The sequence below is a fragment of the Agelaius tricolor genome, unplaced genomic scaffold (assembly GCF_023055355.1).
Source record: "Agelaius tricolor isolate 1412-34295 unplaced genomic scaffold, bAgeTri1.0.p SCAF_22, whole genome shotgun sequence".
Taxonomy (NCBI): domain Eukaryota; kingdom Metazoa; phylum Chordata; class Aves; order Passeriformes; family Icteridae; genus Agelaius; species Agelaius tricolor.
Genome location: NW_027269282.1, coordinates 12,053,756 through 12,069,314, shown reverse-complemented (window position 1 = coordinate 12,069,314; position 15,559 = coordinate 12,053,756). Strand labels below are relative to the sequence as shown.

The 15,559-nt window shown below is 41.6% G+C and overlaps 2 protein-coding genes across 3 annotated transcripts in view; one reads left to right on the top strand and one right to left on the bottom strand.

Annotated features, from left to right (window-relative positions):
* The window catches only part of INSYN2A (inhibitory synaptic factor 2A), a 41,773-nt gene extending 32,520 nt beyond the window's left edge, over positions 1-9,253 (top strand). The window contains exon 4 of the mRNA XM_071446430.1: positions 6,463-9,253. Coding sequence (XP_071302531.1) covers positions 6,463-6,646 — 184 coding nt within the window. The 3' untranslated portion in view covers positions 6,647-9,253. The remainder of the gene's footprint in view (positions 1-6,462) is intronic.
* DOCK1 (dedicator of cytokinesis 1) overlaps positions 1-15,559 on the bottom strand; it is a 278,458-nt gene that overhangs the window by 175,312 nt on the left and 87,587 nt on the right. For both annotated transcript variants that reach the window (XM_071446428.1, XM_071446429.1), the window contains exons 26-27: positions 15,221-15,348; positions 13,637-13,732 (exon numbers count right to left, since the gene is read on the bottom strand). In XM_071446428.1, coding sequence (XP_071302529.1) covers positions 13,637-13,732; positions 15,221-15,348 — 224 coding nt within the window. The remainder of the gene's footprint in view (positions 1-13,636; positions 13,733-15,220; positions 15,349-15,559) is intronic.

Sequence of the window (15,559 nt, the reverse complement as noted above, 5' to 3'; positions counted from 1 at the left end):
GCAGGAATAAATTCTAAGAAGAGCCTTTTGGGAATTCAGTTATTTTGCATATTAAATTTAATTTTTTTTTTCAGTATTAAAAAATCTATTTTATATTATTTTGTCCTTATATTGAGAAGAATAAATATTTCTTAGTACTAAAAAAAGGAAAATCAGATTATTTTCTCATTTTTTAAATAAATAGGGAACTGATCAAATATTAAACAGTATCAAAAAGACAAATTAGCTTTGAAAATCAGGAGGAAAAGAAACACATTCCCATTTGGATATTCCAGTTTCCTCAAAATTCTACTTATTTCTGCAATATGTTCAGAAACCTGGAACTCCAGAGCCAGGAATCACTCAACTTCTCTCACTGCACCAGAGCAGCCACAGCCTTAAAACTGTCAGTAAAAAATAATCTCTGTAGCCATGTTCAGGCAGAATTTAAAACAGAAGCCAAAAATGTGATCAAATTGTAAAAAACCCAATCACTTAATCATTTTATCCAGCAGTTTCAATAATCATGAGGTCACAGAACACTTCCAAAATCATCTGCTACCAACACAACACAAATTTCTGTCTGATGTTGATGCCCCACGGACACTTTTGAAGACAGAAAAGAAATTTAATTGGGGGTATTGCCAGGACAAAGCCAATTTAAACAATGAAGTATTGAAATAAAAATTCTGTATGTGGCAGTAAATATGCAATTTTTACAGTGCAGTAAAATCTTGCTGTTAAGAAGGAATCGCATTGAAATGCACAAACTGCAGCAATTCTGAAAAACCCAAACCCAGGTGGAGTGAGAACTTCCCAGCCTCTTTTATTGTGTAATTATCTTTTCCTGGACCTGCCCTTCCTGCTCCTGTTTCATTTCCCATCCCACATGAAATTAATTATATTATAATTAAAATATAAGAGCAGGAATCTGCAGGAGAAAATGGGGTTCCTCTGGAATATCTGGTGCATTATTCTCAGGGTTTTAGCAGCAATTGTTTCTGGGAAGGAGGATCTTGTGGGATTCCTGCTGGACTTCCCTTTGGGCAGGAAGGTCAGGAGCTTCCAACAGCTTTGACAAGGAAATTTCAGCTGCTGGAAGGAAACTTCTGGGAGCTGAAATCCCAATTTCTGACTTGGAAGGAAAACAAATCCACAGTACACTTCTGTAGTTCTGTGGGGAAAAAAAATCACTCAAAGCTGTCTCAGCCATTAATTTGGCTACTTTTTACTCCTTTATTGATTTATGCTGCTGTGTTTTTACTTTATATTAATATAAGGTGGACTCTCACTATCCAGCAGAAAATATATTATTTAGAATCTATAAAATGGAATTCAGTACAAGAGGTCAAACAGGTTAAAATATGGGGATAAAAGTTAATCAGGCAGCACAGAGCCCACACGGAAGAAATTCACTTTTAAAGGTTAGATACTTAAATATTAATTATTCAAATTAACAAATGTGGCAATAAAAAAGTGAGCATAAGGCATCAATCCCTAGGATAGCAGCAGTGTAAGAAAATCAGGTGGTTCAATGCTGAGAATAGCAATTTTCATCACCTTTTTATTTCCTACCCACATTAATTAATTTACATTTTCTCATCTTATCTCTGGACTGTAAGATGAAAAATGGATCTCAAAGGCTCCTGAATGCTGGCAGTGCTTTGGATCCCAGGCTGGGCTGATTTTTGGGCTGAAATAGGAGATTTAGCAGAGATTGCTGGGAAGTGCATTAAGCTCATTTTGAAGTGATTAGTGCTTCTCTAGGTCCTGTCTTTCCAGGATGTGAAGCAATAATGCTGTCTCATCCAATTAATTGGACCCACAGGGTGGAATTCTGTAATTCCTGCTTCACCTCCCCATGGTCCAGCTGCTCTGAGAGCCTGGAGGATGAGAAGGGAACTCCAGGTGTCACCTGAGGGGCTCAGCTGGAGGGGAAGGGAAAAGGATTTCCCTGGAGGCAGAAAGAGGAAAAAGCCACCCAGAGCCTGGGCAGGCTCCAGGGACAAGAGGAGGAAGGAGCTGGAGCTGCTGGGATGAGCCCAGAGCAGCTCCAGGATGACCAGAGGGATGGAGCAGCTCTGCTGTGAGGAAAGGTTGGGAGAATTGGGATTGCTCAGCCTGGATCAGAAGCTTTGGGGTGAGCTCAGTGTCCCTTCCAGTGTCTCAAGGAGCTACAATAGAGATGGAGACAGCCTACAAGAGTCTGAAGGGACAGGACACAGGGAATGGCTCCCACTGCCAGAGGGCAGGGATGGATGGGATTTTGGGATGGAATTGTTCCCTGCAGGGTGGGCAGCCCTGGCACAGGGGCCCAGAGCAGCTGGGGCTGCCCCTGCATCCCTGGCAGTGCCCAAGGCCAGGCTGGACACTGGGGCTGGGAGCACCTGGGACAGTGGGAGGGATCCCTGCCCAAGGGGTTGGAATGGGATGAGCTTTAAGGTCCCTTCAACCCATTCTGTGATCCCATGATTCTCTGAAATCCCTCAGCAGCTCCATCCTGAACCCAGATTCCTCTGATTCAGCAATTCTCCAGCAAGCAACAGATCATGAGCAGCTAAAACCTGAAAATGATCCATGACAACAACGTGTGACTGTGCTAGAGAATGAGAAAACCCATCCATATCTCAGAGCTTGTTGCTCCAAACCCTCCCACAGTCCATATGTTTAATCCCAATGGTTCTCACTCCTCAAATTCTGCTCTCAATCCCTCATACAGCTCAACTAAATTAGAAAAGGTTCTCTGCTGCCTGCATGCAAAAGTAAACTCATTAATATATACTGTCAAATACAGAAAGCCAAAAGCAGAAAATTCACCTCCCTAAAGGGGCTCCAGGAGAAAGACTTGGGGCAAGGGATGGAGGGACAGGACACAGGGAATGGCTCCCACTGCCAGAGGGCAGGGATGGATGGGAGATTGGGAAAAAATCCTTCCCTGTGAGGGTGGTGCCAAAATAAAATCATCCAAGGGCTGCTAGTTGATTTTATTTGGCTCAGTTTTCCTCGGAAAGACAGCACTGATGCACAGGCAACTGCCCCAAAATGGGAAGTTTTGGTTGCAGACCTTGTAAGTCTATAGTGATTCTGGGGAGAAAACACAGAAATATTTATCACAAACAGAATTTTACTGCTTGTAGTTGTTGATAAAAACAGCCCCTCTGTTTGGAGGAAGAATTTGGGATAGGCATTAAAGATGGAAAAACTCTGAGTCAGTGCTCCAAATTTAACAAGATTTAACAACATGGAGGGAAGTGAAGCTTTAGGATGTCCTGACCAGGTGTGCCAGGCCAAGGTTTGTGCTATTAAATAATATTTAAAATTCATCTCTTGTTTCTGTAGGGCTTGTTCAGAATTGTCACTCCATTGAAAACTATGATTCTATTATTAAAGAAAAAATGCTTCTGAAGCAAATAATTCCCATCTCCGTGTGTCATGCCAGGAGAACAGGAGAGTCCTGGATAATTAAATTAATGGAGTTATTATGGGCTGGCTTAAGGGACAAAATGCAAGTCTGAAAGTGAAAAGAGGCACATGGCAGGAGGATATTTCAGGAAAAGGTCATTTGGAGAGAGGACACCTGGAGATGCTGAGGGGACAGAAATAGCACTGAGCAAAACAGGATTGGCAGAGCTGTGACAGGTGACACAATCAAGCTCAGGAACACAGCTCAATAACAAAAATATCAAGAAGTCCTACAAATATGGAATATTTGCTGAATTTAATCCCTGGAAGTGGCCAAGGCAAGGTTGGACAGGGTTTGGAGCAACCTTGGATAGTGGAAGGTTGGAACTGGATGATCCTGAAGGTCCTTTCCAACCCAAACCTTTCTGGGAATGTGTCATTGATCATGATTAGTAGTATTCCACATGATTAATACAAAATTAAAGAGTAAAAATAAAGTCAGCTGTAGATAACATAGATATGTGAATTTGTTTTTAATAAAAACAGGTCTTTGTCTTATTTCTGCAGCACAAAAATTAAAGCCTAAGTTTGCAATCAAATAATTTGCCTGATGGAGCAATTCCATTAAAACACCTCCAATGCTGGATAAATTGATGCTGAAAGACCCCAATCAATTATTCTGCAAAATGTACAGTTCTAAATGCTGAAATAACACAAATGTTTTTCCTTCAGCCTCTTTATACCCTTCAGAAGCAAAATATTTCCCTTGGATGTGAGGAGCTGAAAGCTGATCTGTGCAGCAGCAGCCATAACATGGGGGCTTGTCAGATGGACCAGAACTAAGATGCTTTTTTTTTTCCTCTTGAGGTCTATCTTTAAAAGAAATTGATTATATAAAAAATTACTCTCTTCAGCAAGGGGGTTTTATAACAATTTCTTTTTTTTACGGCAATTTTCAGCAGCTCTTAAGAGCCTCCCTGCAAGAATAATGTCTGAAAGGAGTAAAAATGAACTCTGGCAATGCCAGAGCTGAAAGGCCTTTTTATTTTTTCCCTAAAAATACTTGATACTGAAAAAAACCAAAAAAACAACAAAAACAGATACAACACATGCTAAATAGTGCACTTTAAATGAGATTTTAGGGAGCTCTTAGAGGAGCATCTCCCTCACTCCAAGATTTTCTCTCACTAACAGAATTCCTGTGCTGGGACATTCCCAATGAGCTGATATCCACATCTCACTACTAAATTCATGCTGAACTTCTCTAACCAAGTATTTTCTGCCAGCCACACAGCACAGAGAACATGTTAGCAGTGAAGATAACATTGTTTTTACAATTATCTTTGATTTAGAATGGCTTTTTATTCATTAAAACCACAGCAATAGGTAAAATACTCTATTTGAATTCTTACCTAATTATTTCTCTTCTCTTCTATTGAAAAGTTTATCCAAATCACTTAAATGCCAAAACTTTTACTAAAAATGGATTTACACTCAAACCAAACACCAAATTAGAAACAGCCAAATGTTAAAAAGACCTCACACTTTTCCAGCACCCCTGTCTGGGACTCCACCAGAGTCCTTGCAGTCCAAATTACCAGCTCTTAAAAAAAAAAACCAAAGCACAAAATTCTCCTTATCCATCTCTCAGCATCTTTGATTCCTAAGAGGAAAATAAACCCCACCTGAATCAGCAGATGGTATTTGATGACATTCTGTGCTCAGTTTACAAAGCCTGTGGAAGGTGAAGTCCACCCAAATTTCTCCCTGGAAATCTTGGAGGTCTTTTCCAACCCTAAAGATTCTGTTGGAGAATTCCCTGGAAATGGCTGCAGGTGTTCTGTGCCATGTCCCTGCTCTCCTTAAATCAGACAGGGCTTAAACTGAAGTTTAAAGTAATCTCTTTATGGATGAGATCTGGGGAAGCAGATCTCACTTCTCCAGCAGTTCACTCCAAACAAGCAATGGCAGAAATACCTCAGAAAACATATTTAATCCTAATTAAAAGTGAACTCAAGCTCAGGAGTGATAACTTCATATTTAGGTAACAATAAAAGCAGCCAGTGCAAAGCCCAAGACAGCTCAGCAGTGGAGGGGGACAGGGAAGAAATAAATTAACCCAAGTGTCTAAATTCCCAAAATTTCACCCTTTTAAATTCATCCTCTGTAATCTAGAGGCCCCAGTGCAACAGGCATCCTTCAAAGGTCCCTTCCAGCCCCAAATATTCGACACAAGACAGGAACAGCCTCAGTGCAGGGCGTGGCCAGAGGCTGCTGCACAAACCCAACCAAAACCACCATGTTCTGGGTAGTTCTGAGGGGCCAAAATTCAGTTCCCACCATCAGACAGGATTTCTGCTCCATTTTATGCTGTTGTTCCTTTGGTTTATAAGGTAGTCTCAAAATGCTCTGCAGAACAAAGCTCAAGTAAGGGCTGGAATTTCATCTCAATTGTGGTTCTTAATTGCTGGAAGGATTTTGTAGCCGACACTGTCTGGAATTCAGGACAGGGATTTTACAGCTTCAGTCTGTTTTCTGAAGGCAAGGATGCACTATAAAGGAGAACTGCTTTTTAATTGATCTATTTATTCCACACATGTATATGAGTCTATAAATACAACAGGAACTTGATGGAATTAATCTTTCTCATGGTAAAAGTGGCAAGGAACAGCTGAGGTAAAGAATTTCTGGGACAGCCTCCTTGCTTTTGGCCATCCTCTCAGCTTTCCCCAAAGAACAAGGATGCAGGTGCCAGGCTGCCACCCTGAGTTCCCAGAAAGGAGAATTGAGCCTGGAAGCCCTCAAAAATCATTTCTCCACCAAAAAAAAAGTTCTATTTCTAGTGTTCAGTCACTTCTCAGCACCTCCACCATAATCCTCAAGACTCTCCTTAACTGCAGGGAAAAGTTGAACAATCCCATTCCTGTTTTTCTTCTGTAACATGTCCCTTTTTGAACTTCCCCTTTCCATTTTCATGCAAGAAGTATTTATTGACTTCCATAAATTAAGCACTTAGACACTGGGTTAATTAATTTTTTTTATCATCATAATTAATGAGTGCTTTTCTCTTCCCATTTCTAGCGTGGAATTGGATTTTAAACAGCAAGAAGATAAACTACAGCCAGTTTTGAGAAAACTTCATCCTATTGAGGAAACTCAGGTTGCACCTTTGCCTTATTCTCAGGAGAGCTACTCCTCTACTCCCAAGCAAAAATCCAAAACTGAATCAAAAAAGCATGGAAGATGGAAACTCTGGTTCCTTTAACCCAAGTCCATGACGTGTGGAGTTCAAGGCCTTCTTTGACAAATACTTGGAGTTGTATCCACCATCTCTGATGGGATCCTGGTGGAAGGAGCAGCGTCCTGGCCAGGGGCAGCATCCAGTTCTCACCGCGCGTACCAAAAAGGCCTTTGTAGCGACGGACTCTGCCCAGCAGCACGGGCTTGGGAACCCCCTGCCCACTTCTACTTGCAGTTTGCCAATGTGGGATGTAAAACCTGAGTGGAAACTTGGACAAAGATGGGAAGTAAAACTGTTTCCCTCCCCTCCTCAGATCCGAGAGCGTGGCGCTCCGACCCGCTAAAGCGTAGGCCGGCATCCTGCTCCCCCAGGAATGGTGGAGGCCTTTTGGGGGTCTGGGTTGTTGTCCTTGGACAGCAGCGAGGGGGAAAATCAAGAGCAAGCCTTATGTTTGCAGTGGTGTTGAGTTTTACAGCTCCATGTTGATCGGGGAGTGCAGTTTTCAGCACAGAATTCCTGGACAAAGCACAATTTTTCCCGCGGCCCACGGCCGCGCTGATCTCCGAGATGTGACTGTGGTGTATTCTCTGCCTTCATGCGATGTAGACTCCAACCAAGCTCTCACATTTCAACCTCATCTCTGGTTTAGCTGTGTCCTCACCACCAGAAGAACCACTCTGCTGCTCAGCCCCAGCAGGGGAGCAGCCAGAAACCTCCCAAAAATCAGGCCCAGCCTTTAAGCACCTCCAGCTCACAGGGTCCAGGCCATGGACAAGCCCTCAGTGTCACCTTGGAAAGGTCTCAACCACACAGGAACAAAACCCAACCCCAAAACAGACCCATCCCAATCCAGATTGTTGGCCTTTGCCATGGGTTAGTATTTTTTTCTAACAGTCTTTGGAAAAACCTCTCCACTGCTGCAGAAGGCACCAAGAGATGTCCAGGCTGCAGCACTGCTTGGAAGGAGCTGAAATTGGAAATGCTATTTATTTATTTATTTATTAAGCTGCTCAGATGGGTTTCCCAGCTTATTATAATTTATATCTCAATCTATTAATTGTACTCAGTGATTGAAACACTTAGGAGAGAGATGTGAATCAGATTTTTCCTAATTTGGTTTGGTTTTTTTGAAATGGCACTTAAAATTTTGCTCTGACTTATAAACTGCAACTCTTCCTTTAAGTATTTGCTGCTGCCATTAAACTTGCATCTAAAATGACCATTGGTGGAAAAATTCCTCATGCTAGAAGTGGCCAGGGAGCGGGAATCTTGTATTTTGTTTTGGTTTGGGAATTTTCCCTAAGGATTTCCAATCATTTGAGTGTCATGTGACAAACTGGGTTTGAAATCACATCCCCTGTAGCAGCAGGAAGGTACAAATTCTTCAGCCTTTAGGTGCAAGGACTGTGATCATTAATTTGCACAGACTAAAAATCTGAGGAAGTGTTTTTCTTTTACACTGTTTCTCCTCCTAGCTCAGCATCCAATTTACTCCTAAGAGGAAACTGGAGGAAAATAACCTAATTTTTTTCCCTTCAAAGAGCAAGAAAAGCAAATTAAAATGGGAAAGGAAATGCAGAAGTTGCCTATGGCCAGTTCAATATTTGCAGTAAACCTTCAAGAGGGCTACAAGTTCTTGCACAGAAGCAAATCCTGAAATCCTCTGGTGGGAGTTGAAGGATTAGGAAGGTGATCCTGTACACAAGGAAGTGCCATTGTTTCATGTGGAAAAAACCCCATATTTCATGTATTTTATATTGTTTTTAACTAAAATATAGAACTGTTTACAAGACAGCCCACACGACATGGCTTAGAAACCCAAATATTTCCAAACAAAAAAATACTTTTTTTTTAAAGCAGAAAGGAATCTCAAAAATGGGCAGAAAAAGGAAAATACAGCAGTATTCATTATAAAAAAAAAAAAAACATTAATACCTAATGCACTCCTCCATGCTAACAGGCCTAGTGTTTGGGGCTTTTTAAGGAAATTAAACCAAGCATCTCTCCATGGCAATCAATTCCCAAATCCTCAGTGCTACCCCTCAGTAGCTTTGTGTGTGCAAGGACCCTGAGTGATCCAGAGCTCCTGGAATCAGGGGAGAAGAGGGAGGAAACTCCAACTGGAGAAACAAAGAGCTCAAAGGGAAAGTTCTCACGGCGTGTTCTGTACATGTCCAGGCTATTTTCTTAACAAGTTGCAAATTTTTAATTTTTTACATTTTTTTAAACCTGGGGAAAGCTGACATTATCATAGAGTCTTGCTTCCAACTGACATCTCGTGTTCTCTGGTACCCTCCGATGTACTTTGTAATAAAATGTTTTTGCAAGTGTGTAAAATGTATCATAATTGTATTGCCTTTAGAATCACTCAGGCTCAGGTTAGATAGACACCAAGAGAAAAAAAACAAACCTAATTCTTTAGAGCTTTTAAGTTCAATGTGACAGAGCTATTTTCACCCTCATGTAGAAGATCTTGGAGGTTCTAATGAGGAAAATGCGATTTTATTTTCAGTGTGGCTTTGCTGGATTCACTGGCAGACCCCTGCACTTCATACACTGATTTTCTAGCTGCACTTCTCCCATGTCCTGCTTCAAAATACTTTTTAGCCAATAAATACTGCAGTGATTTTATATCCCTTGCTCTTTGCTGAGTCCTTATAATTTCCACACAGCAACAGTTGCATTCTTTGGTTTAGAACTAGGAGGAAAACACTATTCCTGTGAGTAGCACTTGGTTTCTTAAAGATGAAAAACAAAAATAAAATGTAAAAATACTTTTAAAAAACCAGGATAAAGTGAAAAAAAATGATTAAAACTGGAAAATCCTACCACGGGTACAAAGTGTTTGCTTTTTCTTGCCTAAAATGCCAAACCACTGTCCATACCTTTGATTTCACTCAATGTTTTAAAGGTTAAATCACTTTTTCCAATCAAATAGAGTAAATTTTCATGAACTTCCCAACCAAGTCAGCAGTTAGATTACACCAGGACCTGTGTATTACCACATATATATTGCTGCTGGAATTGAGCTGGAATTGAACCAGATTGCCACTAAAAATCCAACTGCACCAACACCAATTTGTCTGGGAGAACGAAAGGGATCTGCACGAAGATTTTTAATATTCTGTAAAAGCCATCTGTGGTTCATTAAAATAACTGGAGTGCTACAAATGTGTCCATTTGTTTAGGTGAGTGCAGCTCCTTGCCATAAATGTTGGTAGGGAATGCAACAGGGATGGTTTGACAACACAAAAAAAGCTCAGTATTAGTGATGGAATAAAATCATGGCCACCATCCAAACACCACTTCAGTTTCAGTGAAATTAGCTTGCAATATGCAATTTCAAATGATTTTGAAAGAGGAGAAAACATGTGACTCAATAAAGCAAAGTATTTTTACATGGAAGAAGTCTGGTGAAGAAAATGAGGTTTTCTCCCCGATTCTGGAATCCATGAAGCCTGACCTGGGCAGATTTTAAGGCACAGGAAGATAATTCACACCCAGAGATTCAACTCCTGAATAACAACCTGCAGCCCCAGCAGCCTCCTGTGACCATCAATAACTCTGATTTCAGGCTTGCACCTCTATTTTACTTCCTTCTGGAGAGGCCTGCAGCCTGGAAGTGCTGAGAGATGGACAATCCACCATGGTGATTGATTGATTGATTGATTATCCAGAGCTCCCCCACCAGTGCCACTCTGCTCTACGCAACCCTCGCCACTCTCCTTGTGTCAGGTGTGTCACCCCACAGAGATTCCCCTTCTCAACCTCCTTCCAGAAACCTCAGACAGATCCCACACATTCCCTTTTTCTCCTTCTGATGGCTCCTGCATCATTTCTGTTCTGGTTTCACCTCATCCTCATCCCAGAGCACAGAGGGGAAAGCAGCCAAGTGGAGAAGATTCCACTCATCAGCAACACCACAAAGTCCTGTCCAGTGCTTCCCACTCACACACCCCAATACCCAAAATAACCCATTTTCCCTGCTCACAGGAGTCAGGAGTCACTGACTTTGTTCCCCATACACCTTTAGGTGTTTTCCAGAGCCACTCTCCTTATGGATACACTCTTGGAAGTTACCACCACAGGAGCATGGAATGGTTTGGGATGGAAAGGACCTTAGAGACCATCTCATTCCAACCCAATTTTACTCTAAGCCAGGAGATTTCCCTTCAGAAACTACACAGCTTGGTTTCCTTTGGGAATGAGGCACATCCCAAGCTGCTGACAGGAGGAGAAGGAGCAGCCATGGATCATTCTGGAGCTGCCACCGAGGCTGCTCTGCCCTGATTTACCAGAGGAGGCTGAGATGCTGCCTCATGTGGAACCCAACGCTGTCCAAAAGCCACCAGGAAAGGAAAGAGAAGCTTTAATACCACCCTTCCAAAGGCTCAAGGAGGTTTTGCTCCATTTACTTTTTCTTCAAGCAGCATGTTCTTCAGTAAGAAAGGTTTTGTGGTTTTTTCCAGGTGATTCCTCCCTGGGCCAGGAGCAGCAGCAGCTCAAGGCAGGAGCAAAATTAACCTAAACCAGGCAGTTTGGAGCAGCAGCACAGCTCAGCAACCTCAGGCTGCATCCTGTACTAATAATAGAATCATTATATAAAATAAATATTAATAATATTAGAATCTTCTGCTCAGAAAATGGATCAAGTAAAAACCACTAGCGAGACTTACAGAGGGAAAAATAGTCCAGACCAACGAGGATTAAAAATTCTTTTGCTAACACAATTATTGTCAAATCAGATTTTAAACTTATAATTTATACTTCCTTTTACTTAATATCTGGCTCTTCTGCTTGCAACTGGTCTCTTATTTCAAGGTAATTCTCTTTTGAAGGTATAGGACAAAACTTGCTTTTGATTTTATCAAGGAACTCACATTTAAGGAGGAAAAAAGCCAAAGGGGACTATTGGAGAACCCTTCCAGTTCAATGCTGCAGAAAAGGCTCATCCTGTAATTAAAACTTCTCACTTGAGCACTTAAATCCTTGACATTGCTCCACTGCTCATAAACTGCATTATGCAACATCAGGTTTTGGATGGAGATGGTGTCACTAAGTATTTTTCCAGGGAGCAAACATGCCAGCTTTAGGACACCAACAAAGTTATATTTATAGAATAAAAAAATTGGTTATGTCCTGTATTTTACTTCTTTTAAAGAAATTATCATTACTTTAACTCTGTCACATATTTCAAATTCCTTTCTTCCAGTCATCCTGTATGGTTAATTCTCTACTACAGGTAAAATTAAAAAAAGAAAAGTCACTGCATCATTTCAACCCAAATCCAATGTAAGAGAGGTCAGGCTGTGATTCCTAATTAATATTATTATTATTATTATTATTAATTTTACTGCTCCTACTTTGCTGACACCACAACAATGAGTTGTGCTGGTTATTTAACAGGGGAATCTCCTCAGCAAAGGCTGCATTGTAAGGTAGGAGTAAGTACTCATTAAAAATACCCTGAAATCTCAGTGTTCATTAACTGATTATGGAGGCTGTGCTCAGGAGCACAATGCAGATCTTTAATATCACTGCTCTGAGTTCAAACAGGTTTTCAAATCTACTCTGCTAACTGCAAAAGGCATAATTAACGTTTTTAAATATCACCTGCACCACCTTCATCAAAACAATAATTAACTCTCAATTCAGCCTGAAACTGAGGAAGTTAAAATAACACACAAGTCTACCAACTTCCTTGCACTGCTGTGTCCCAGCACTGGAATATTCTGCAGGAATGCTCAGCTTGGAACCAGTTCCCTACAGAGGTTGTGGATTCCCATCCCTGAAGTGTCCAAAGCCAGGCTGGACAGGACTTGGAGCAGCCTGGGATAGGGGAACTGTCCCTGCTCATGGCAGGGGTGGAATAAAATGAGCTTTAAGCTCCTTCCAACCCAAACCATCCTGGGATTCTGTGACTTCTTGCTCCAGCAATGGATCTGGAGATCCATTATCCCTTCCTTACAGCAAAACCCCCGTGATACAAGAAGGAGTCCAAAACTAAGCTAGTGGATGATGCACCAAAGACAAAATGAAATTGCAGAAGATTTACCACATGAGCACCCCCAAATGCCAAGGAAATGGGCAGCAGCAGGTCAGGAAGAAGTGCTGAGGACACAGAGCCCTGTGTCAAAAATCACTGAGTGTAAAAGTCAAATATCACTGTGTGCCCTTACAGGGAGAATTTAAACTGGGAAGGAAAGAGGAGACCAAAAAACCAAGTTGCTGATAAACTCATCTATCTGACTAACAATTAACCCCATGGTAAGAAATCAGTGCATGGAGCCAGACTGACCCAAACTGATGCAGAACTGAGGGACAAGTGCTCAGACACAGCACAAACCTGGCTCACTTCAACCACTGCCCTGGAGAGATCAGCTGCCAGCAGCTAAAAGAATACAAGAGAAAGAAAAACACACAGAGAGACCCCCAAAAACACACAGAGAGACCCCCAAAAACACACACAGATCTATCCCCATCTCAGATATCAACAAGCCCCATGTTTTTTTCATTATTTAGTCCAATATTCATTAATTAACAGTGGAAAAATTCAGGTGTAAGGCTTTTAAATCACAGTGTTAAGTCAACAGGGTCGCTTGCATCAGTCCTTCCTCTAAATATAATTTTGGGCTCTGTTCTTCAGTCATTTGAACACTCACCTTGGTTATCTCAATTTAAGTCAAAAAGACAAGTAAATGCTTGTAAAGCAGTAACAACAGCCAAGTCTCATTTCCACACTTCTCAGCTGGCTAATTACCAATACTACATCATTTTGGTGCACACAGATATCAATCCTGGCTAATCACCTGCTCACAGAGATTTTTCAAGCTTTTTTTTTTCTTTTTTTTTGCTCTTCCCCTGTGTCAACCACAGCAAAATTACCAGGCAGTGCTTTCCAGCTTCCTGAGCACACAGAGAGAGGAGGTTTTGATTGCTTTGGGTCACCTGGGATTGCAATCCTATTACAGGCAGGTTCAGGGAGATGTGACAGAGGTGTTTGAGTTTACTTACAATGAGCTCTGAGTCCCGTCCCATGGAAATCACAGTTCTGTTCACTGTCCTCAGCAGGTTCTCCATGATGATCTGCACATGGCGTTGTGTGGGGCCCTGAGGACAAGGAATAAATCACTGAGAGCTACAAACAGCAGACAGCAGCACAACTGAACCATTTGTGCTGCCTTTCAACCCACCTGTCTGCTGGAAATTAAGTAAAACATCACTGGCTGCTGATCACAAGGAGGGAAGGGGTTCAACAAAGTGTTATTTTGGTAATACATGTTTCTGATAAATTAAAATGTGCTGTTACAATGTCAATGGAAATGAAGCTTATGACATTCAGTTTCCCATTAATTTTCTTCCCCCAAGTCATTTTTCCAACATCAAACCCCCACAGGCATTACCAGACCTGGGGAGGGAGGGCTGTTCTGCAACAGCTCAATTAAAATGAAGAAAAAAGCAAAGCAAAACTTTCATTAAGGAATTGCCAATTTCAGTCAATATTAGAAGCAATCTACCACTACTTTTGAAAGAGTTAAAATGAAATATTTATTCCAAGCAGCTTTTAAGGACAAATCCAGAAATCTCACACAGAATGATGGGCAAAAAACAAAGCCAAAAACACCACAAGGAGAAAGAAACAGATGAGCTTTGCTCCCATCTTCTACTTTATGGATGAAAAATAGATTTGCATATTTGAAGGACAATCCACCACCAGCACAAATTCACCCAGGAGCTGGTCCTGCTGCCAGGATCAGCCTGGGAGAGGGTGGAGCTGCAGGTGAGCCCCTACCACAGAGAGAAAAGCAGCTGACAAAGAGAGACAGGAGCAGCCAGGCTGCCAGAACCAAATCCCTCCTGCTGAACAACCCCCTCTCTGAAGCAGCCACACAGAGCTACTTCCAAACACAAACAAAATCAGAGCAAAACCTAAAAAAAACCCCAATTAAATAAGATGCCAGAGAGGATGTGAGTAGCTGACCCCTGAGGTCCTTTCCAGCTGAATTAGTGTATGATTCTACACAGCACTGAAGGTTCAGGCAGCAGCAACAGCACAAATTTCAGGAGAGCATCAAATCACTGCAGCTCTCTGGCAAAGCACCAATATTTGTATGTTTGCTGAGGTCAAGAGAAAGCAAAAAAGAGACTATTATGCAAAAAAAAAAAAGGGATATTACACATGCTGCACGTCTGGGAACCGTGTCAGCAACAATACAACTCAAATGCACATTTCCCAAAATGCCCACGGGAGAAAAGAAAAAGCACCAAAACACAACATTTTCCACCTGGAAGAGGCCAGGCACAGTAAATGAGAAAGGTTTAACTCCTAAGGACATTTATTTCTTCACTATCTAACCAGAAAAGCTGCACTGGATGTGCCTCAGAAACAACAAGTGCTGTGCTGGATGTGACGTGTGAGACGCCACACAACAAACACATCCTCATCACTGGAGAACTGAGAGTTAGAAAAGGCTGGTTAGGAGGAGGTTATAAAAAAGAAAAATAAAAATCCAAAGCTTCAGGAGTTACCTGCTTAATTCACTTTAGTAAAATAATTTCTGTGAAGTGTTACTCATCACAGAGGCAGCCCACACTCACCACGTCTTTCTTGTAGAGCACTTCCAGGATGTTACTCAGCAACTGGCAGCAAGCCTCCAAATCTTCTTGTCTCTCCAAGTGATACTTGAGCTGGTCTGTCATTGTTGGCAGCAAGATTTCCCTGCAGTCTGCACACAAAACACGAGGTTACAAACACAGCTTTCAGGGCCTCCAGGCTGATGTGCTTCAGTGCTTACATAAGACACAAAAAAATCGGGAAAAATAAATTAACTACCAGCTACTCAACCAAAACCTCACCTCACCTTAAAAACTTCTACCTCTGAACTGCTCCAACCTTTGACCACCTGCTGCTATTAAAAAAATTAAAAATGCCCTTCC